General features: G+C 42.9%; 2 protein-coding genes and 1 long non-coding RNA gene across 10 annotated transcripts in view; 2 read left to right on the top strand and 1 right to left on the bottom strand.

The window, feature by feature from the left end:
* G2E3 (G2/M-phase specific E3 ubiquitin protein ligase) overlaps positions 1-7,275 on the top strand; it is a 21,019-nt gene extending 13,744 nt beyond the window's left edge. Inside the window, 9 exon segments of the mRNA XM_082239941.1 lie at positions 349-476; positions 564-696; positions 2,109-2,237; positions 3,228-3,529; positions 4,801-4,982; positions 5,230-5,402; positions 6,401-6,600; positions 6,856-7,073; positions 7,076-7,275. Of these exon segments, the coding sequence (XP_082096067.1) occupies positions 349-476; positions 564-696; positions 2,109-2,237; positions 3,228-3,529; positions 4,801-4,982; positions 5,230-5,402; positions 6,401-6,600; positions 6,856-7,073; positions 7,076-7,120 (1,510 nt within the window). The 3' untranslated portion in view covers positions 7,121-7,275.
* LOC309542610 overlaps positions 1-14,321 on the bottom strand; it is a 15,477-nt gene extending 1,156 nt beyond the window's left edge. Inside the window, exons 1-7 of one of the 7 annotated variants that reach the window (XR_014224312.1) lie at positions 14,031-14,321; positions 6,792-6,972; positions 5,915-6,031; positions 3,729-3,863; positions 3,182-3,264; positions 2,453-2,516; positions 584-721 (exon numbers count right to left, since the gene is read on the bottom strand). This is a non-coding gene — a long non-coding RNA (uncharacterized lncRNA). The other 6 variants (XR_014224313.1, XR_014224314.1, XR_014224315.1 and 3 more) reach the window with 6 other exon arrangements.
* SCFD1 (sec1 family domain containing 1) overlaps positions 13,760-14,321 on the top strand; it is a 43,877-nt gene continuing 43,315 nt past the window's right edge. For both annotated transcript variants that reach the window (XM_082240149.1, XM_082240148.1), the window contains exon 1: positions 13,760-13,896. Coding sequence is in view for 1 of the 2 variants with exons in the window: in XM_082240148.1 (XP_082096274.1) it covers positions 13,866-13,896 (31 nt within the window). In the remaining variant the exon portion in view is untranslated. The remainder of the gene's footprint in view (positions 13,897-14,321) is intronic.

The following is a 14,321-nucleotide window of genomic DNA, read 5'->3' as shown; positions in this document are numbered from 1 at the left end:
AATGGCTAGTTCTGTGAGCGGAATAGAACATTTGGGTCCTGCCCAGTGTGCTTTTGCAGCTGTGGATTTATGTTTGATTCTTTTTAAAAGTGTATTATTTATTATTGCTAGGTATCTTGTATCCTTTGCTAAAGAGAGCCAGGGTAAATATATTAAATATAAAATAATATTGGTAATCTTTGGCCTGCACCTCCCATTTTACCACATATATGTTGCAACTGAAATTTATGTCCCATCTTGGGAAATATACTGATGCAAAGTGAAGCCATAACTAGTTACATTGAGTTAACTCTTCTCTTTTAAGTTTAATGGTCTTAATTTTTGAAATGCATTTTTCTTTTCTTTTAGCAAATGGGAAATAAAGCGCTGTCAATATTGTGGTTCGAGTGGAACTCACTTGGCATGTTCCTCACTAACAAGTTGGGAGAAAAATTGGGAATGCATAGAATGTAGAACTATCCTTGCCAAATCAACTGGTATGAAACTGTTCACCATTATACTTGAATTAATTTAAACTTTTTAAAAGATTTTGGATGAGAAATTGTGTTAATTTCATTACACAGGGAACTGTCAGAAATGGCGAAAGCGTTCTCGGAGTATGGCAGAAAAAACAGATATTGGCGATAGCTTGCTGGAAGAGCCATCACCCAAATGTCCCAGACAGTCTCCTGGATCCCATCTTGGCTTCCTTGTCAGGCATGTGATGTTCTTTCATTTGCAGCTGCGTGGAAACAAACAGGCAGTGTTCACACATCATGCTAAACCACGGTTGAACACAATGTGAATGAACAGGAATCAGCTGCAGTGAACCTCATGTTTATGCTCGCTCCTCCCACATGGCTGGGGGATGTTGAGAGTTCTTACTTTTGGTTCTGCAGTCTGTAACATTGGTCAGTTGCCTGTCCTGGCTGAGGTCCACCCCCATGCCCAAAGGAGCAGATGCGCAGTCTGGGGGTTCTTGTGGACCCAGCTTTGCCACTGGAGGCCCAGGTAGCCCCAGTAGCTAAAAGTGTCTTTTACCAGCTGCATTTGGTATGACGGTTTCAGCTGTTCCTGGGCTGGGAAAGCACTGGTGACTTCAAGATTAGATTAACTCAGTATACTCTATGTGGGGTTTCCCTTTCACTTTGCCTGGAAACTGCAGTTAATGCAGAATGCTGCAGCATAGTTGCTGACAGGAGTAAGGCCCTGTTGGCACATAATGCCTCTGCCCAGAGATCTGTACTAGTTGCTGATTTGTTCAAGCCAAGTTTAAGGTTTAACTGTTGTTATATAAAGCCCATAACGGCTTGGGAATGTTTTCCTTGCGGCATCACCTTACTCCATATATGTCACTTGACCGAAATTGGCACTGTTAAAGGTGCCACGTAATATTCATTCCACAGTTGTGAGAAATTGATATTTTAGTGTGGCAGCACCTGTACTATGGAATTCCTTGCCTTTTAGCACCAAGCAGCCACCTTCCCTGTACTCTTTCAGTGCCAGCTTCAAACCATAGCTACTGAAGCTGACATGTTTAACTGTGGTTAAGACTAACCCCAATTCCAGAGGATGTGGCAAATGGTGGGTAATCAAAAGCAAAACTTTCTGCCCCTGAACTCCAGCCTGCACTGGGATTGGACAGTGGGGATGTGCTATCAAATTTAAGGCTTGCTGCAGCTCATTCTTGTTCATTCATGTGGCAAAGCTTGTGTGAACATCGGCACTATCAAATTATAGTTAGAGCCTAAAAATAATAACTGATCAAAGGGCTAAATCATGAATTCAACCTAATGTTCCAGAGTTTTTTGTAGCAGCTCTTCATTCCATCCAACAAGCTGTTCTGAAATTTGGGGACTTCAGAAACAGCAATGTATTCTTTGAATGGGGGGTAGCATAAAGCATGTAATTTGTTTAAGGACATGGTGCAAATCTTATTTTGTTTGCATCTAGAAGCAATCCTTCATGCCTGAAGTACTCATTTACAAAAAAACAAATGTAATTTACTGACTGTACACTTGTCATGGGCAATATTGTATGCTGGAGATACCTGTATCCTGACTCAGCTGTTTCTGAGTCAGGGTGTGGCTAACTCAACTAACAAGGTGGTTGGGCTTCTTCCCTTCTAGGTCCCCAAAGATATGCCCCAATGCCTTTACTCAGTGTTCACAACTAGATCTCCCCTCTTCGAATAATAGACTGATATCCCCTTCCTCCGTGATTAGTCCTTCCGTGAGGAATCTGACACTAAGAAAAACGTAAGTAAATGTTGAACTGTCAGCCAATCTTTTTTATTTTATACCAAATGATTGAATTTGGGGGCAGGGATTGACCCTGAGCTTGCAGCCCAGTGGAATTTTTACCTCCCACTGGGGACTGCTATGGGCAGGAGAACAAGTATGAAACAACTTTGAAATCCAGTGTCATGTCAGCATACACAATGGGGCTTTCCCTTCTACTCTTGCCCACACACCTTCTGACTTGGCCTCCAAATCAGCTCCAAATGTTTCTTTGACCTTCTAGAGCAGATTCTTTGGCTGGAGGGAGGAAGAAAGGACAGGAAAATAACATTTGCACAAATAGTAGTTCATTGCAGTATCAAGATATCACAATTAGATATTGCCCATTAGGCTCGTGGAAATAGTTTAATGATTCTTTTGATCCAGACCATTGTTTTAAGGTTAGATAGAGACTGGGGATTATATGCAACTGCTCCTTCCTCTCCTGCATCTGAAGCCCCCATAAACCTTCAAAAATATGCTGCAGGTTGGGACACCTTTTGGAGCATATTTTTGAGATGCACAGGGGGCTGCAGAGGAGGAGGAGAAGTCCAATCACACTAGTAGAAGTCTGCTTGTATAGTATTAGATACAATCCACTACACTGATTTTATTGAGATACATAACTGAGTGGGGAACATAGTATTTAAAGAGATGGTGCACAGCTGTTTATCAGCATTTTGTCTGACGCTGTTCTCAACAAGAAACTTTGTGCTTCCTTATTTAAATGTTATTGAATTGTTTTGAGTAGTAAGTATGCTGATTCTAAAGAGAGAGTGAGAGAGATATCATGCTGTTAGCAGTTTCAGTGAGCTACTTATTAGGATGCCATTAGTAATTTATTCTGGGGAAAAATAGAGCAACTTGAGGTTACATGGTTATATATGTTATACATGCTGTATGGTTATATATGCTGTACATACCTAAGTAGATGCTGTGCTAATAAAACAGTCCTTTTATTTTGTGCAGGCAACTTGTAGTGCAGCAAAGAAAAGTTTCCAATATTCTGAGGGAATTAAGATCACAAATTAATACCAAACGAACAAGACTGAATATCAATAGACGAAACATCTGGGATAGCGCCTTAAAGGGATTTCAAAAGCGGAGCTTCAATCCTGCCAATACTATTGAAGTAAAGTACATAAACTGCAGGACAAAAACACATATGGATTCATCAAAGGGAGATTTTTTTCTATTACTGATTCTTCACCTTCAGAACTCCTCGCTCTTTGAAGGCGATTCCTCAAAAATATTGTCTTTTGATTCTCAAGGTAAGCCTAAATTATAAACATTTGAAATGTTTTTAGAGGAAAGTGGATACAGTCGTACCTTGGAAGTTGAACGGAATCTGTTCCGGAAGTTTGTTCAACTTCCAAAACGTCCAGGAAGCTCCTGCAGCCAATTGGAAGCCGCAGAAGCTCTGTTGGACATTCGGCTTCCAAAAGAACATTCGAAAACCAGAACACTCACTTCCAGGTTTCGACCATTTAGGAGCTGATTTGTTCGGGAGCCAAGGCTTTTGAAATCCAAGGTACAACTGTATGCTTCTTTCTCCCTTCTCCATTGGGTTCTGAGCACTCTTGATGTGGTTGGTGTGCAGCAAGCCTGTGAGGTGAATTAGGTGATCTTAAGCAAGTGTCTTCCTACCAAACAAACTGCATGGGTTGAGCAGAAATTTGAACCTAGATCTTACCACAATCTAAATTCAAAAACTCTATCAACTACACCACACTGGCTGTGTACTGCAAGTTCTGTAATACGAATTCTCCAATTAATATTAATAGGAATATTCACTTAGTTATATAGGAGTCTCCTTACTCTCTTTGCTGTTTAGGCTGCTCAGAAATAGCAAAACTGGTAGTAGTGGATGGAGCAACTACAATTAGAGGGGTGCTGGTAATTGTATTTTTGAGTTTTTATTGACTCTGTCCAGGTAACAAAAACCAATACAAGTAGAGGAGACGCCTTCTGCTCTAGTGTTTTACTATGTATCAAGGGACAGGAGAACTATTAAATAGTTTTAAGTCATGGTTTTTGGGGTAATGAAAATTGTCTTTGTTAAGCTCTGGTGAGCATATTTGCTGGCATACCAAAAAAACCCTGAGCATTTGCCCCCGTTGTTTCTTGAAGTAGAGTTGATGGCTCAGTTTCCTTTCTGACTAAAACTCCAGGGCAGCTTTTTGTGACCACAGGGGTTGGGTATGCAGTGGGGAAGGGAAACAGACAAGTCCTGGTAGTTTAGCATAAATGTCCAGCCCATTTCTTTTGTATCCCATAAGTACAGTTGGCTTACATAGATTTAGATAAATTCATGGAAGATGGGCACTTGTTCAGATGAATGGTGCCTCTGAATACTAAGTGCTGGCCACAAATGGGGGAAGAGAGCTGTGGCCTCTGTGCACTTTTTCTGGGCTTCCAGGGGCATTTTATTGGATGGGAAACAGAATATTGAAGTATGTGTGCAGTTGGTTAGATTGATTGGGGCTCATCCCAGCTGCATTTAGTAAGCACAAGAGTAATTTTACATACTTTGTATTTTCAGCTCTTAAAGATAATTTATACTATGAAGCTGGAAAAATGATAGCAGTTTCTCTGGTTCATGGAGGGCCATCTCCTAGCTTCTTTTCCAAGACCTTGTTTGACTGCCTTGTTTATGGCACAGAGAATGTGAAACCAACTATTGAAGATGTTGCTGATGTGACTGTTCTGCAGACAATAGAGAAGGTAGGTTGTTCTACAACTGCATAGCACTATAGGGATGGGTCTTGGTATTTTTTTCTCTTTTAACATCTTAAATCAATTTGGTATTGAGGGCATTTCTTTTCTCAGCAATAGTTTGCATAATATATGTGCCACTTATTTGTCAGCCAAAAGTGATCAGACATAAGATCTGAAACAAAGAGGAAGTTGCATCCATCCATTTGAATTTATTCATCAAATTAACTAGTTGATGTTTGATTTCTTACTGTAGATAAAATCTGCAAGAACTCTGAACAGCTTAGAATCAGCAATAAGTGATTGCTCTGAATATCTCGCCATTGCTGGATGTTTGAAACCTGTAACAGCTCTACATGATAAGAATGTGTTGGTGAATGAGATATTGAATTACCATGTCATAAAGAGAACACTTTTACCTTTTGAAAGGTTTGTTTTGCACATAGAACCCATTACTATACTTTTGCAGTTTATACTCCAGGGTTCTGTAGCCACACTCTTTCCATGTGAATTAACTCATGTTTTGCATTTATAAATTAAAATTTTACAAGTCAAGTTTCACGTGTTATGAAGAATTTATTGTTCTAGTGGTGGCTTCCCCTCTCATTTACTAGTACTGAAAATATAAAATTTTATTATGACACCAAGTGAAAGATGTATTGCTGGTAATTGCAAGTAGGCAGAGTGCTGTTGCGCTCATGTCCAGTTTGCAGGCTTCTCTCACACATTTGGTCAGCCACTGAGAATATGATCCTAGGTGAGCCACGGGCCTGTTCTTAATGTTGTTCATCTTACGTTGTTACTCAAAAATGCTTAAAGATATTTGGTATTTCAAATTTGAAAAACTGAGTTGTTGGATGAATACTTAAATATACTTAATAGTGTCCCAAGGGAGGAAGCTCTGCAGCTTTCTTTCACTGGGGCGAGATCCATCATTTTACCTGTGGATGTGACAGGATTTCCCCTTTTGGCTGCCTCTATAGCCTCCCTGCTCCCTAATATGTCCTTCAGGATCCCCCAACTTTCCAGAACGGTTTCAGGGAGTGTACTGGGGCTGCCTGGGAGAAGGGAAAAGAGGGAAACTCCTGTAAGCTGGATGCCACACTTGGACACCATCCATTGTTGTGAGTAGCTTTCAGGAAAATTTAGAAGCTCTAAAATAAATTACTGATTAGAATCTGTAGCTGGTACCAGCTCCAGCAAGGGTATTCTGACTAGTACATGTACAGAAATATATCAGTAAATTGGTTTGGTTTGGTTTTGTTTTTAATAATTCCAGCAAAGCCCTAAGGAATTACTGCTTCTAGAAATTTAAAGTGGTGTTTGTAATATGCAAATGAATTTGGCAGTTTTTTTCCTATCTTTTTAAAAACAAAAAAACCTCCTAGCACTTTCTTGGTTCAATGCATTGTCTCTTTCCCCCTTAGCTTTAGACAAGGTTTGAAAACACTTGGTGTTTTGGAAAAAATGCAGATGAATCCTGATGCATTCTGTAGCATATTATGTCACAAGCCTGAGAAACTTACAGCAAAACTTCTTGGTGATCTCTTTGCTATCCACTGTGTACCAGGAGCAGACAAAGCCAGAAGTCTAGATTTCTGGATGGGTTACTTACAGGAAACAGAAGGTAAGAAAAAATGGACCCACCTAAATGAATCTGAACTAGGAATCTGGAATGTGTTGGGGGCTTTAAAAAAGACTTCAGTTCCTATTTATCAAACTCTTAAGACAAGCCTTGCCTATGAATTTTAGTTTCACTTTACATTTGCAGTAATGATTAACTATGGTCAATTTATCATTAGCTTGAGTCACTCTTACCTTCTAATGTGAAAATCTTGTAAAAGCTGTTTTCAGCTAATCAAATTCCTCGTTCTTGGTCTAGGTGGTGAGTCAGCAGTAACTCTAGAGGACATCTTAGTGTTTGCAACTGGCATTCGTGATATCCCACCCATTGGCTTTGATCCTGAGCCTGCAGTTAAGTTTCTGCATATAAAATACCCTGTTGGAAAGAGACACCTTAATTGTTTAGAGCTTCCAATAACAAAGTCTTACGAGAAGTTTAAAAGAATTATGGATTGCACCATCAGAAGTACTCTAAGGTTAGAATCAGAAGTGCATTAGTCACTACCATGGATGCTGAAAATTGAATGATGAAGCATTTAAGAAGCTTGCTAGCTGCTACTGGATAACACACACGTTCATCCTCACAGACTTGCAACTTGATCGTGGAAATGGCTTAATCTCAGTCTTTACATTTTGAACATTGATTCAAAATGATGAACAAACAAAGCTTTCCAAACCATTTTGCATTATTTGGTTTCTTTTTAACACTGTGCCCCAATCTCATCCTTAGCACAGCCCCACTTCATAACATAAGGCAACTGGTGACATAATTGTCTGCTGATGTACTGTACCATCCATCCATTTATATTATAATCAAATATACACTAGCAGACAACTAGATTCACAAATCCCTTTTACATTGGTTTGTAATATAGCCAGAAAATCATGTTTTTGTGTAAGTTTTGACTTCTTGGTTTGTTGAGATGAGAAAATATTTTACATTCTAAGTGAATTTCAAGTATCCTAGCTATTACTTATGAACTATAATAAGGAAGCTAAACATAATACCTCATTTTAACTTTTGTCAGATATATATATATATTAAAAGAATAACAGAGCTTTATGACACTGAATACAGCTGTGGTGCAGTATCCCAGCTGCTTTAAAATTAAATTTCCGTTCTACAGTCATTCCAAATATTTTCCTTGGTATTAGAAAAATGTGCTGATGTGTAAAGGTGTTGCAGTTCATAGAAGTGTAAGCATATTCTTATGTGCTAGTTATAAGTGACTTAAGACAGAACATGGACACTTAGATGTCAATCATTTGAGAGAAAAGGTGAGGTTGACTTCAAGAGAAGGGCCATGTCAAAAGGATGTGCAGAAGAAGAAGAAGAAGAAGAGTTTGGATTTGATATCCCGCTTTATCACTACCCTAAGGCATCTCAAAGCGGCTAACGTTCTCCTTTCCCTTCCTCCCCCACAACAAACACTCTGTGAGGTGAGTGAAGCTGAGAGACTTCAGAAAAGTGTGACTGGCCCAAGGTCACCCAGCAGCTGCATGTGGAGGAGCGGGGAAGCGAACCCGGTTCACCAGATTACAAGTCCACCGCTCTTGTCCAAACTCATATCAAAGTTCAAATGAAAGCAAGCAGAAATTCACACACATTGAAGGCCCTATATGTGCCTGTTATGAGAATGGCAACAAACTATATGTAGAAATACATCTTGAATTGCAGTGTTGCAGGAATTATTATTCTCTGTGTAGCATAGATCCTTACATTTAAACATTCCATACTACACTGTGAGTCCTGTATAGAACCTTAGAATAGACTCATAGAGTTGGAAGGGATCCAGAGTATCATCTAGTCTAACCCCCTGCAATGCAGGAATATGCAACTGTATCTTATGGGGATTGAACCTGTAACCTTAGTGTTATCAGCACCACGCTCTAACCAACTGAGCTATCCGCCTTATTGTAAAGTATTTCACTTACTCAAAAAGATAATTTTCCAGTGTTTTGTGTTGGATTGTATATGGCTTTTCTTTATGTCCTGCTCCCTGCCCTGGGTTTTGCAGGCCTATATATTTGCAGTTGCACTGTGCTTTGAAAATCCTCCAGGTTACATCATAAGCATCATATAAACATGCTTCAATCTTTTCCATGAGCTTAAGAACAGGGAGGAGAATTGCTTAAAAGACCTCTCAGACATGCTGAGCATTAAAAGACATTCCATGTCATGCTAAGCATTGGAAATGAGCGCCCTCCCGTACTGGGGAATGCAGAGATTTTGCTGGCTACCCAAACTAGCAAAAATTTGTAGGCTACAGGAAGAAAGGATTTTGGGCTGCTATGGGTTGTATTCAATTAAGCTTTTCCATTTGCACAATGGAATTTCCTCTCTCTTCTTCCCTGCATTCCCCTCCCCCCTCAAAATCTGTTCCAGAAGGTTGGGGGACCCTCTGGAGATGTTTGGGGGCAGAGCAGCTCTATTCATACAGCATGGAATAGAACCCTCTAAGTTTAAACATGTTGGTCTACTGCAGGCATGTCCAAAGTCCGTTTCGGGGCCCTTAAAAAGACCTCCACAACTTCAATCCTAAAAAAAGCTCCACAACTTCAATCTTAAAAAACAAGATCAACAACTTTGGTCAGCCCTCATGGCCCTTCACTTCATCAAATCTGGCCCTCTTTGAAAAAAGTATGGATACCACTGGTCTACTGTATAATCTGTGTTCCCTACAGAAGTCTTGATCATTGTATTTTATATTGCAGTATCTGTGGATTTAATTTACTTCCCATGATTGGTGCATCCTGGCAATCTATTCTTTGCACTTTGTGATTTTATGACCTTGTTAGCTTAGCCATTTGTTGGGTTAAAGTACTAGGAGTAAAGAAAATGCTGTTGTGCTATTTCTACCTTAAAACCTCTGTGCACAGGATGTGAACCTCTTAAGTTCTCCTAATTGTGATTATTTGAATATGTACTACTTTATTAGAGTTGTAATGCTACATAGATACTAGCATAAGTAGTATAAACTGCACATGAATGGAATCCGCAAATAGATGTCAATTCAGGGCAACAGTATTCCTTATGGCAGCTCAGGTAACTTTAACACTTCACTGAATGCTTTTATCATAGCATTCTTAAATTCATTGATTTTTTTTGTTCTGTAATTTGGATTAAAGGAAGGCACCATTTCTGTATGATTGAACTCTTTCATGGGTGGGGGGGGGATTAAACAATTAGCATTATGTAGAAATAGTGTAGAATACAAATTTGCATGTACAATTATAAGTTTGTAAATATTAGTTTTTGTTTAAAACTGTAATATCTATTTCCTGGGGCTTTCTATGGCTTCCAGTGTCTGTTTGCTCTTCTATTACTTGCAGCAATGTATTATGGGAGAACCGTCATTTACATGTACTGTATATAAAGTGCAATAAATCAACGATGTGTCAGTTAACAGTATTAAATATATATGCATTCAAATGTAGTTGGACTTGATTCTTTTGAGGATGTTCATGTGCAACAATGGTGTTTCTTCATCTGGGATTCATGATAATCCTCATGTTACCATACAATGTTAATAGTGCAAACAGGAATATCTTATATCATAGTCCAGTGTTACTTACCTAGCTTCATTTTACAAATAAAATTGGTATATTAGAGCTCTGAAGATTCACAAATGACACTGATTTATTTCTTCCTAAAGTGTGATAGGGGATTCCCATTCTTATATATTTTATTTGATTCCTGTTCAGGTACTTATGGAAAAGATTATAAACTAAACTTTGTGTTTCCACTGAGGGGTTGAAAGATGAGACAGAAAAATCCCCAAATTTAGACTACTACCCCCTTCCACCAAAAACACGCCTCTGAAAATGCTTCTATACACTTCACAAAGGCTACACTATTGATGTAGTGGATAAACCTGGGAGACCAGGGTTGAAATCCCTACTCTGCAAATGGGGAGGAGCAAAACTCTTTGTCCCTTTGAGCTCCTTGGAAGGTAGGACATACCGTATTTTTCGCCCTATAGGATGCACCTTTTCCCCTCCAAAAATGAAGGTGAAATCGGGCGAATGGAGGCTTTCGCTGAAGCTTGGAGAGCGAGAGGGGTCGGTGCATACCGACCCCTCTCGCTCTCCAGGCTTCAGGAAGACATCCACAGCCTAGGCAGCTCTGCGGGAGTTCCCGCAGGGCTGTCTAGGCTGCGGATAGCAGCCTGCTTCCCGGAGCGCCGGGTGCGCTGAAAACAGAGCGCCCAGCGCTTCAGGAACACATCCGCAGCCTAGGCAGCCCTGCGGGAGTTCCCGCAGGGATGTCTAGGCTGCGGATAGCAGCCTGCTTCCCGGAGCGTCGGGCGCCCTTAAAGCAGAGTGCCCGGCGCTTCGGGAACACCTCCACAGCCTAGGCAGCCCTGCGGGAGGTCCCGCAGGGATGTCTAGGCTGCGGATAGCAGCCTGCCGCCCGGCCGGCAGGGCACCCTGAAGCAGAGCGCCCTGCGCGCCGGACAGACATCCACAGCGTGGGGAGCCCTGCAGGAGTTCCCCACAGGGCTCCCCACGCTGCGGATAGCAGCCAGCCGCCCGGTGGGCGGGGCGCCCTGAAGCAGAGCGCCCCTCGCGCCGGGCAGATATAGGCCAGCCCCACAAGCTCGGGGGACAGCAGGGAGGCACAGCGCCACCATCCCGCTGTTCCTTGACCTGGTTCGGTTTCCCTGACCTGCTTTTGGGGGGGAAATAAAGGGGGGGAATTTCCTTTATTTCCCCCCAAAAAAACTAAGTGCGTCCTATGGGACGAAAAATACGGTAATTGCAATGTTTGGCCTGCTGGTCCTTGAGAATGGGCAGCAGCATGAAGAAGTAAATGTGCCGAATCCTAACACCCTGAAATCCCGGTGACATAAACATGCTGGAAATTATGCCACATAATGTGCCGGAACATGCCATCCCCATGCCATTTGCTCCAATGGGAAGAAGACTATTCCTTCTAGCACACTTTTCCTCCTCCCCTGCCATGAAGATGGTTTGGAAGCAGTAGGGCTCTGGACCTACACATTTCTGGTGGTAATATTGCTCAGTAAGAATAATTATCCCATAAAGCAACCTTTAAATTATATTTTTTTAAAATACTGTTATTTGACTTGTCAGTCAATTGTTACCCAAAGGTCTTCAAGTGACTTAAAGGTAAAGGGACCCCTGACCATTAGGTCCAGTCGTGACCGACTCTGGGGTTGCGGTGCTCATCTCGCTTTATTGGCCAGGGGAGCCGGCGTACAGCTTCCAGGTCATGTGGCCAGCATGACTAAGCCGCTTCTGGCGAACCAGAGCAGCGCACGGAACCACCATGTACCTTCCCGCCAGAGCAGTACCTATTTATCTACTTAAACTCTGATGTGCTTTTGAACTGCTAGGTTGGCAGGAGCAGGGACAGAGCAACGGGAGCTCACCCCGTCACGGGGATTCGAACAAACGACCTTCTGATCAGCAAGTCCGAGGCTCTGTGGTTTAACCCACAGTGCCACCCACATCCAGTCAAGTGCCTTATCACACATTAAAAACAAATAGTAATACTTTATGCCACAAAAATGTAACAATCCCTATAACAGCTACAGGAAATTGCCGGCACAGCAGTAGCAAAACATCCATTTGTAATCCATCAAAAGCTGGGTGGAGGAGATAAGTCTGGTGCTGAAACAAAGATGCCAGGTCGACTTCACTGCAAAAGGCATTAAACCAATGAAACCACAACTGAAAAGGTCCTCTTCCTTGTTACCACCCTCCAAGCATCCCCAAAGAGGGGGATGGGCTCTGGAGAAGGATGCAGGTATGTTTGGGATAGACATGCCAGAATATACTGGAGTTCTGAGCCATAGAGTTTTATAGGTCAAAAGCAGCACATTGAATTGGATCTAGAACAACACTGGCTGCCTGTATGCTTCCAACACAATTGGTATTCTAGGATACCATGGTGGATGGTACTGAAAGCTGCTGAGAGATGAAGAAGAATCAACAGAGTCACATTCCTCCATCTGTCTCCCTACAGTGGCCAATTAAAGGGGCGGGGGACACACCAAAGCAGTTCTTTTTGTGGGTTTGTGTATGAATTGCTGTGGTAGACTAAATTATTTTTATTATTACTTTATTCTGTACCCTGACCATCTGACTGGGCTGCCCCAGTAACTCTGGGTGGCTTCCATCATATATAAAAAACAGTAAAACATTCAACATTAAAAAGCTTCCCTAAATAACAACAGTGCTTGTGTACAGGACCAAATGTCAACTTCTAGCACTTTGTAAACCTCTCTGACTAGCTAACCTGGAGAACTGTGACTTTAGGCCAAACTTGGACTATCCAGTTAGGAATACAAGCCCTGAATAAGATAAAGAGTATATGGCAAAATAAGATAAATACAATGCCATATCCAATTAAGCCATACTCAAACCCACTGAAATCATGTTTCCATTCATTTCAGTGGGTCTACTCTGCATATGGCTTAATGTCAGCCAGATTCTTACTCCCACAATGGCTTTCTTCTCTTTCCACTAATATTTGGTACTTCTGAAGACAGAGGTTCTGTGTGACTATTGGGTTTAGCAACAACAAAAGCCATCACAAAAGAATAATAAAACCAGTGGTAGCCCTGGAGTTAAATCATAATTTAGGAAGCAAGGCTACCCACGTCTACTGAGAAGTAAATCCAGCAGAATCTAAGGAGGTTTTACTAGCAGGTAAACGGGGCTAGGATTGCAGCCTTGAGAATATTATGATGATCTTATGCGATTATACTAGAGAGACAGAAAATGGGGGGGGGGGTTGGGGGGTACATGGTGGTCAGATCTAGGATGTTGCCCAGCCCTTCCCCATGAAACCCTGTATATTTTCTAACAGCTGTTTCAAGCGTAAGAAGCTACCGGCCCCTAGGAGGCAACTTTTGTGCGTGGCGTTTTCTCCCTCTTCCCTATATTTTGGCTCCTCACTGCCAATTCACCTCAGAACCGCCCCATCCGGCACCGCCCACCCCGTCCCGCGCGAGGGCCGCGAGCGCCTCAGTGGGAGAAGAGCCGGCGGTGGGAAGAAGCAGAAGGGGGAGACCGCCGCCCTCTCCTCTTCCAACCATCCCCGAAGATAACCGAGAAGCCCCAGTTGCGGCGCCGGCGGCTGGGATATACGAGGAGCCAGAGGGGACGCCGGGCAAGGAGGCTCCGCCCGCCGCGCCTCGGGTCGCTCGCAGCAGCAGCAGGGGCCGCCTCGCCGGGGCGCCACGTCTGCCGGCTGCTGTAGCGGCGACGGGGGCGGAGCCGGCCTGAGTGGCAGAAAAGATGGCGGCCAGCATCCGGGAGAAGCAGACGGGTGAGTTCCCCGCTTTTCTCTCGGGGACAGGCTCGAAGGGGCGCCGGCCCTCTGTTGCCGGGGAGCCCGCGGGGTGCGGCGGGGCCGCCACCGCTGCCCTGCTCGGCGGGAGGGTTTCGCGGCGTCTTTGTTACCTCACGGAGGATACGCGCGGCCTGCTCCTTTCTGCATCCCCTGCGGGGGCTCTTCCTTTAAAACCCGCGCGAAGAAGGCTCTCTTTGGCTGGCCGACCCGCTTCTGGAGGAGCGGAGCCCTGCCCTACTTTGGGGGGGAGGGTTGCCCCGTGGCGGCCAAGGCGCCGAGAGGGTTCCCTGTATTGACCCCGCATCCTGCTCTTAGTTTCCTGGCGCGGCTGTGTTTCTTCTTTCGCTGCCTCCAACCCTCGGGTTTTATAAGAACAGCAACAACACTTTGGGATTATAGGG

This window comes from Podarcis vaucheri, assembly GCF_965113315.1.
Source record: "Podarcis vaucheri genome assembly, chromosome: 1".
NCBI classification, from domain to species: Eukaryota; Metazoa; Chordata; class Lepidosauria; order Squamata; family Lacertidae; genus Podarcis; species Podarcis vaucheri.
Note: the sequence above shows the minus strand (reverse complement) of the source record. Positions and strands in the feature narration are given on the sequence as shown.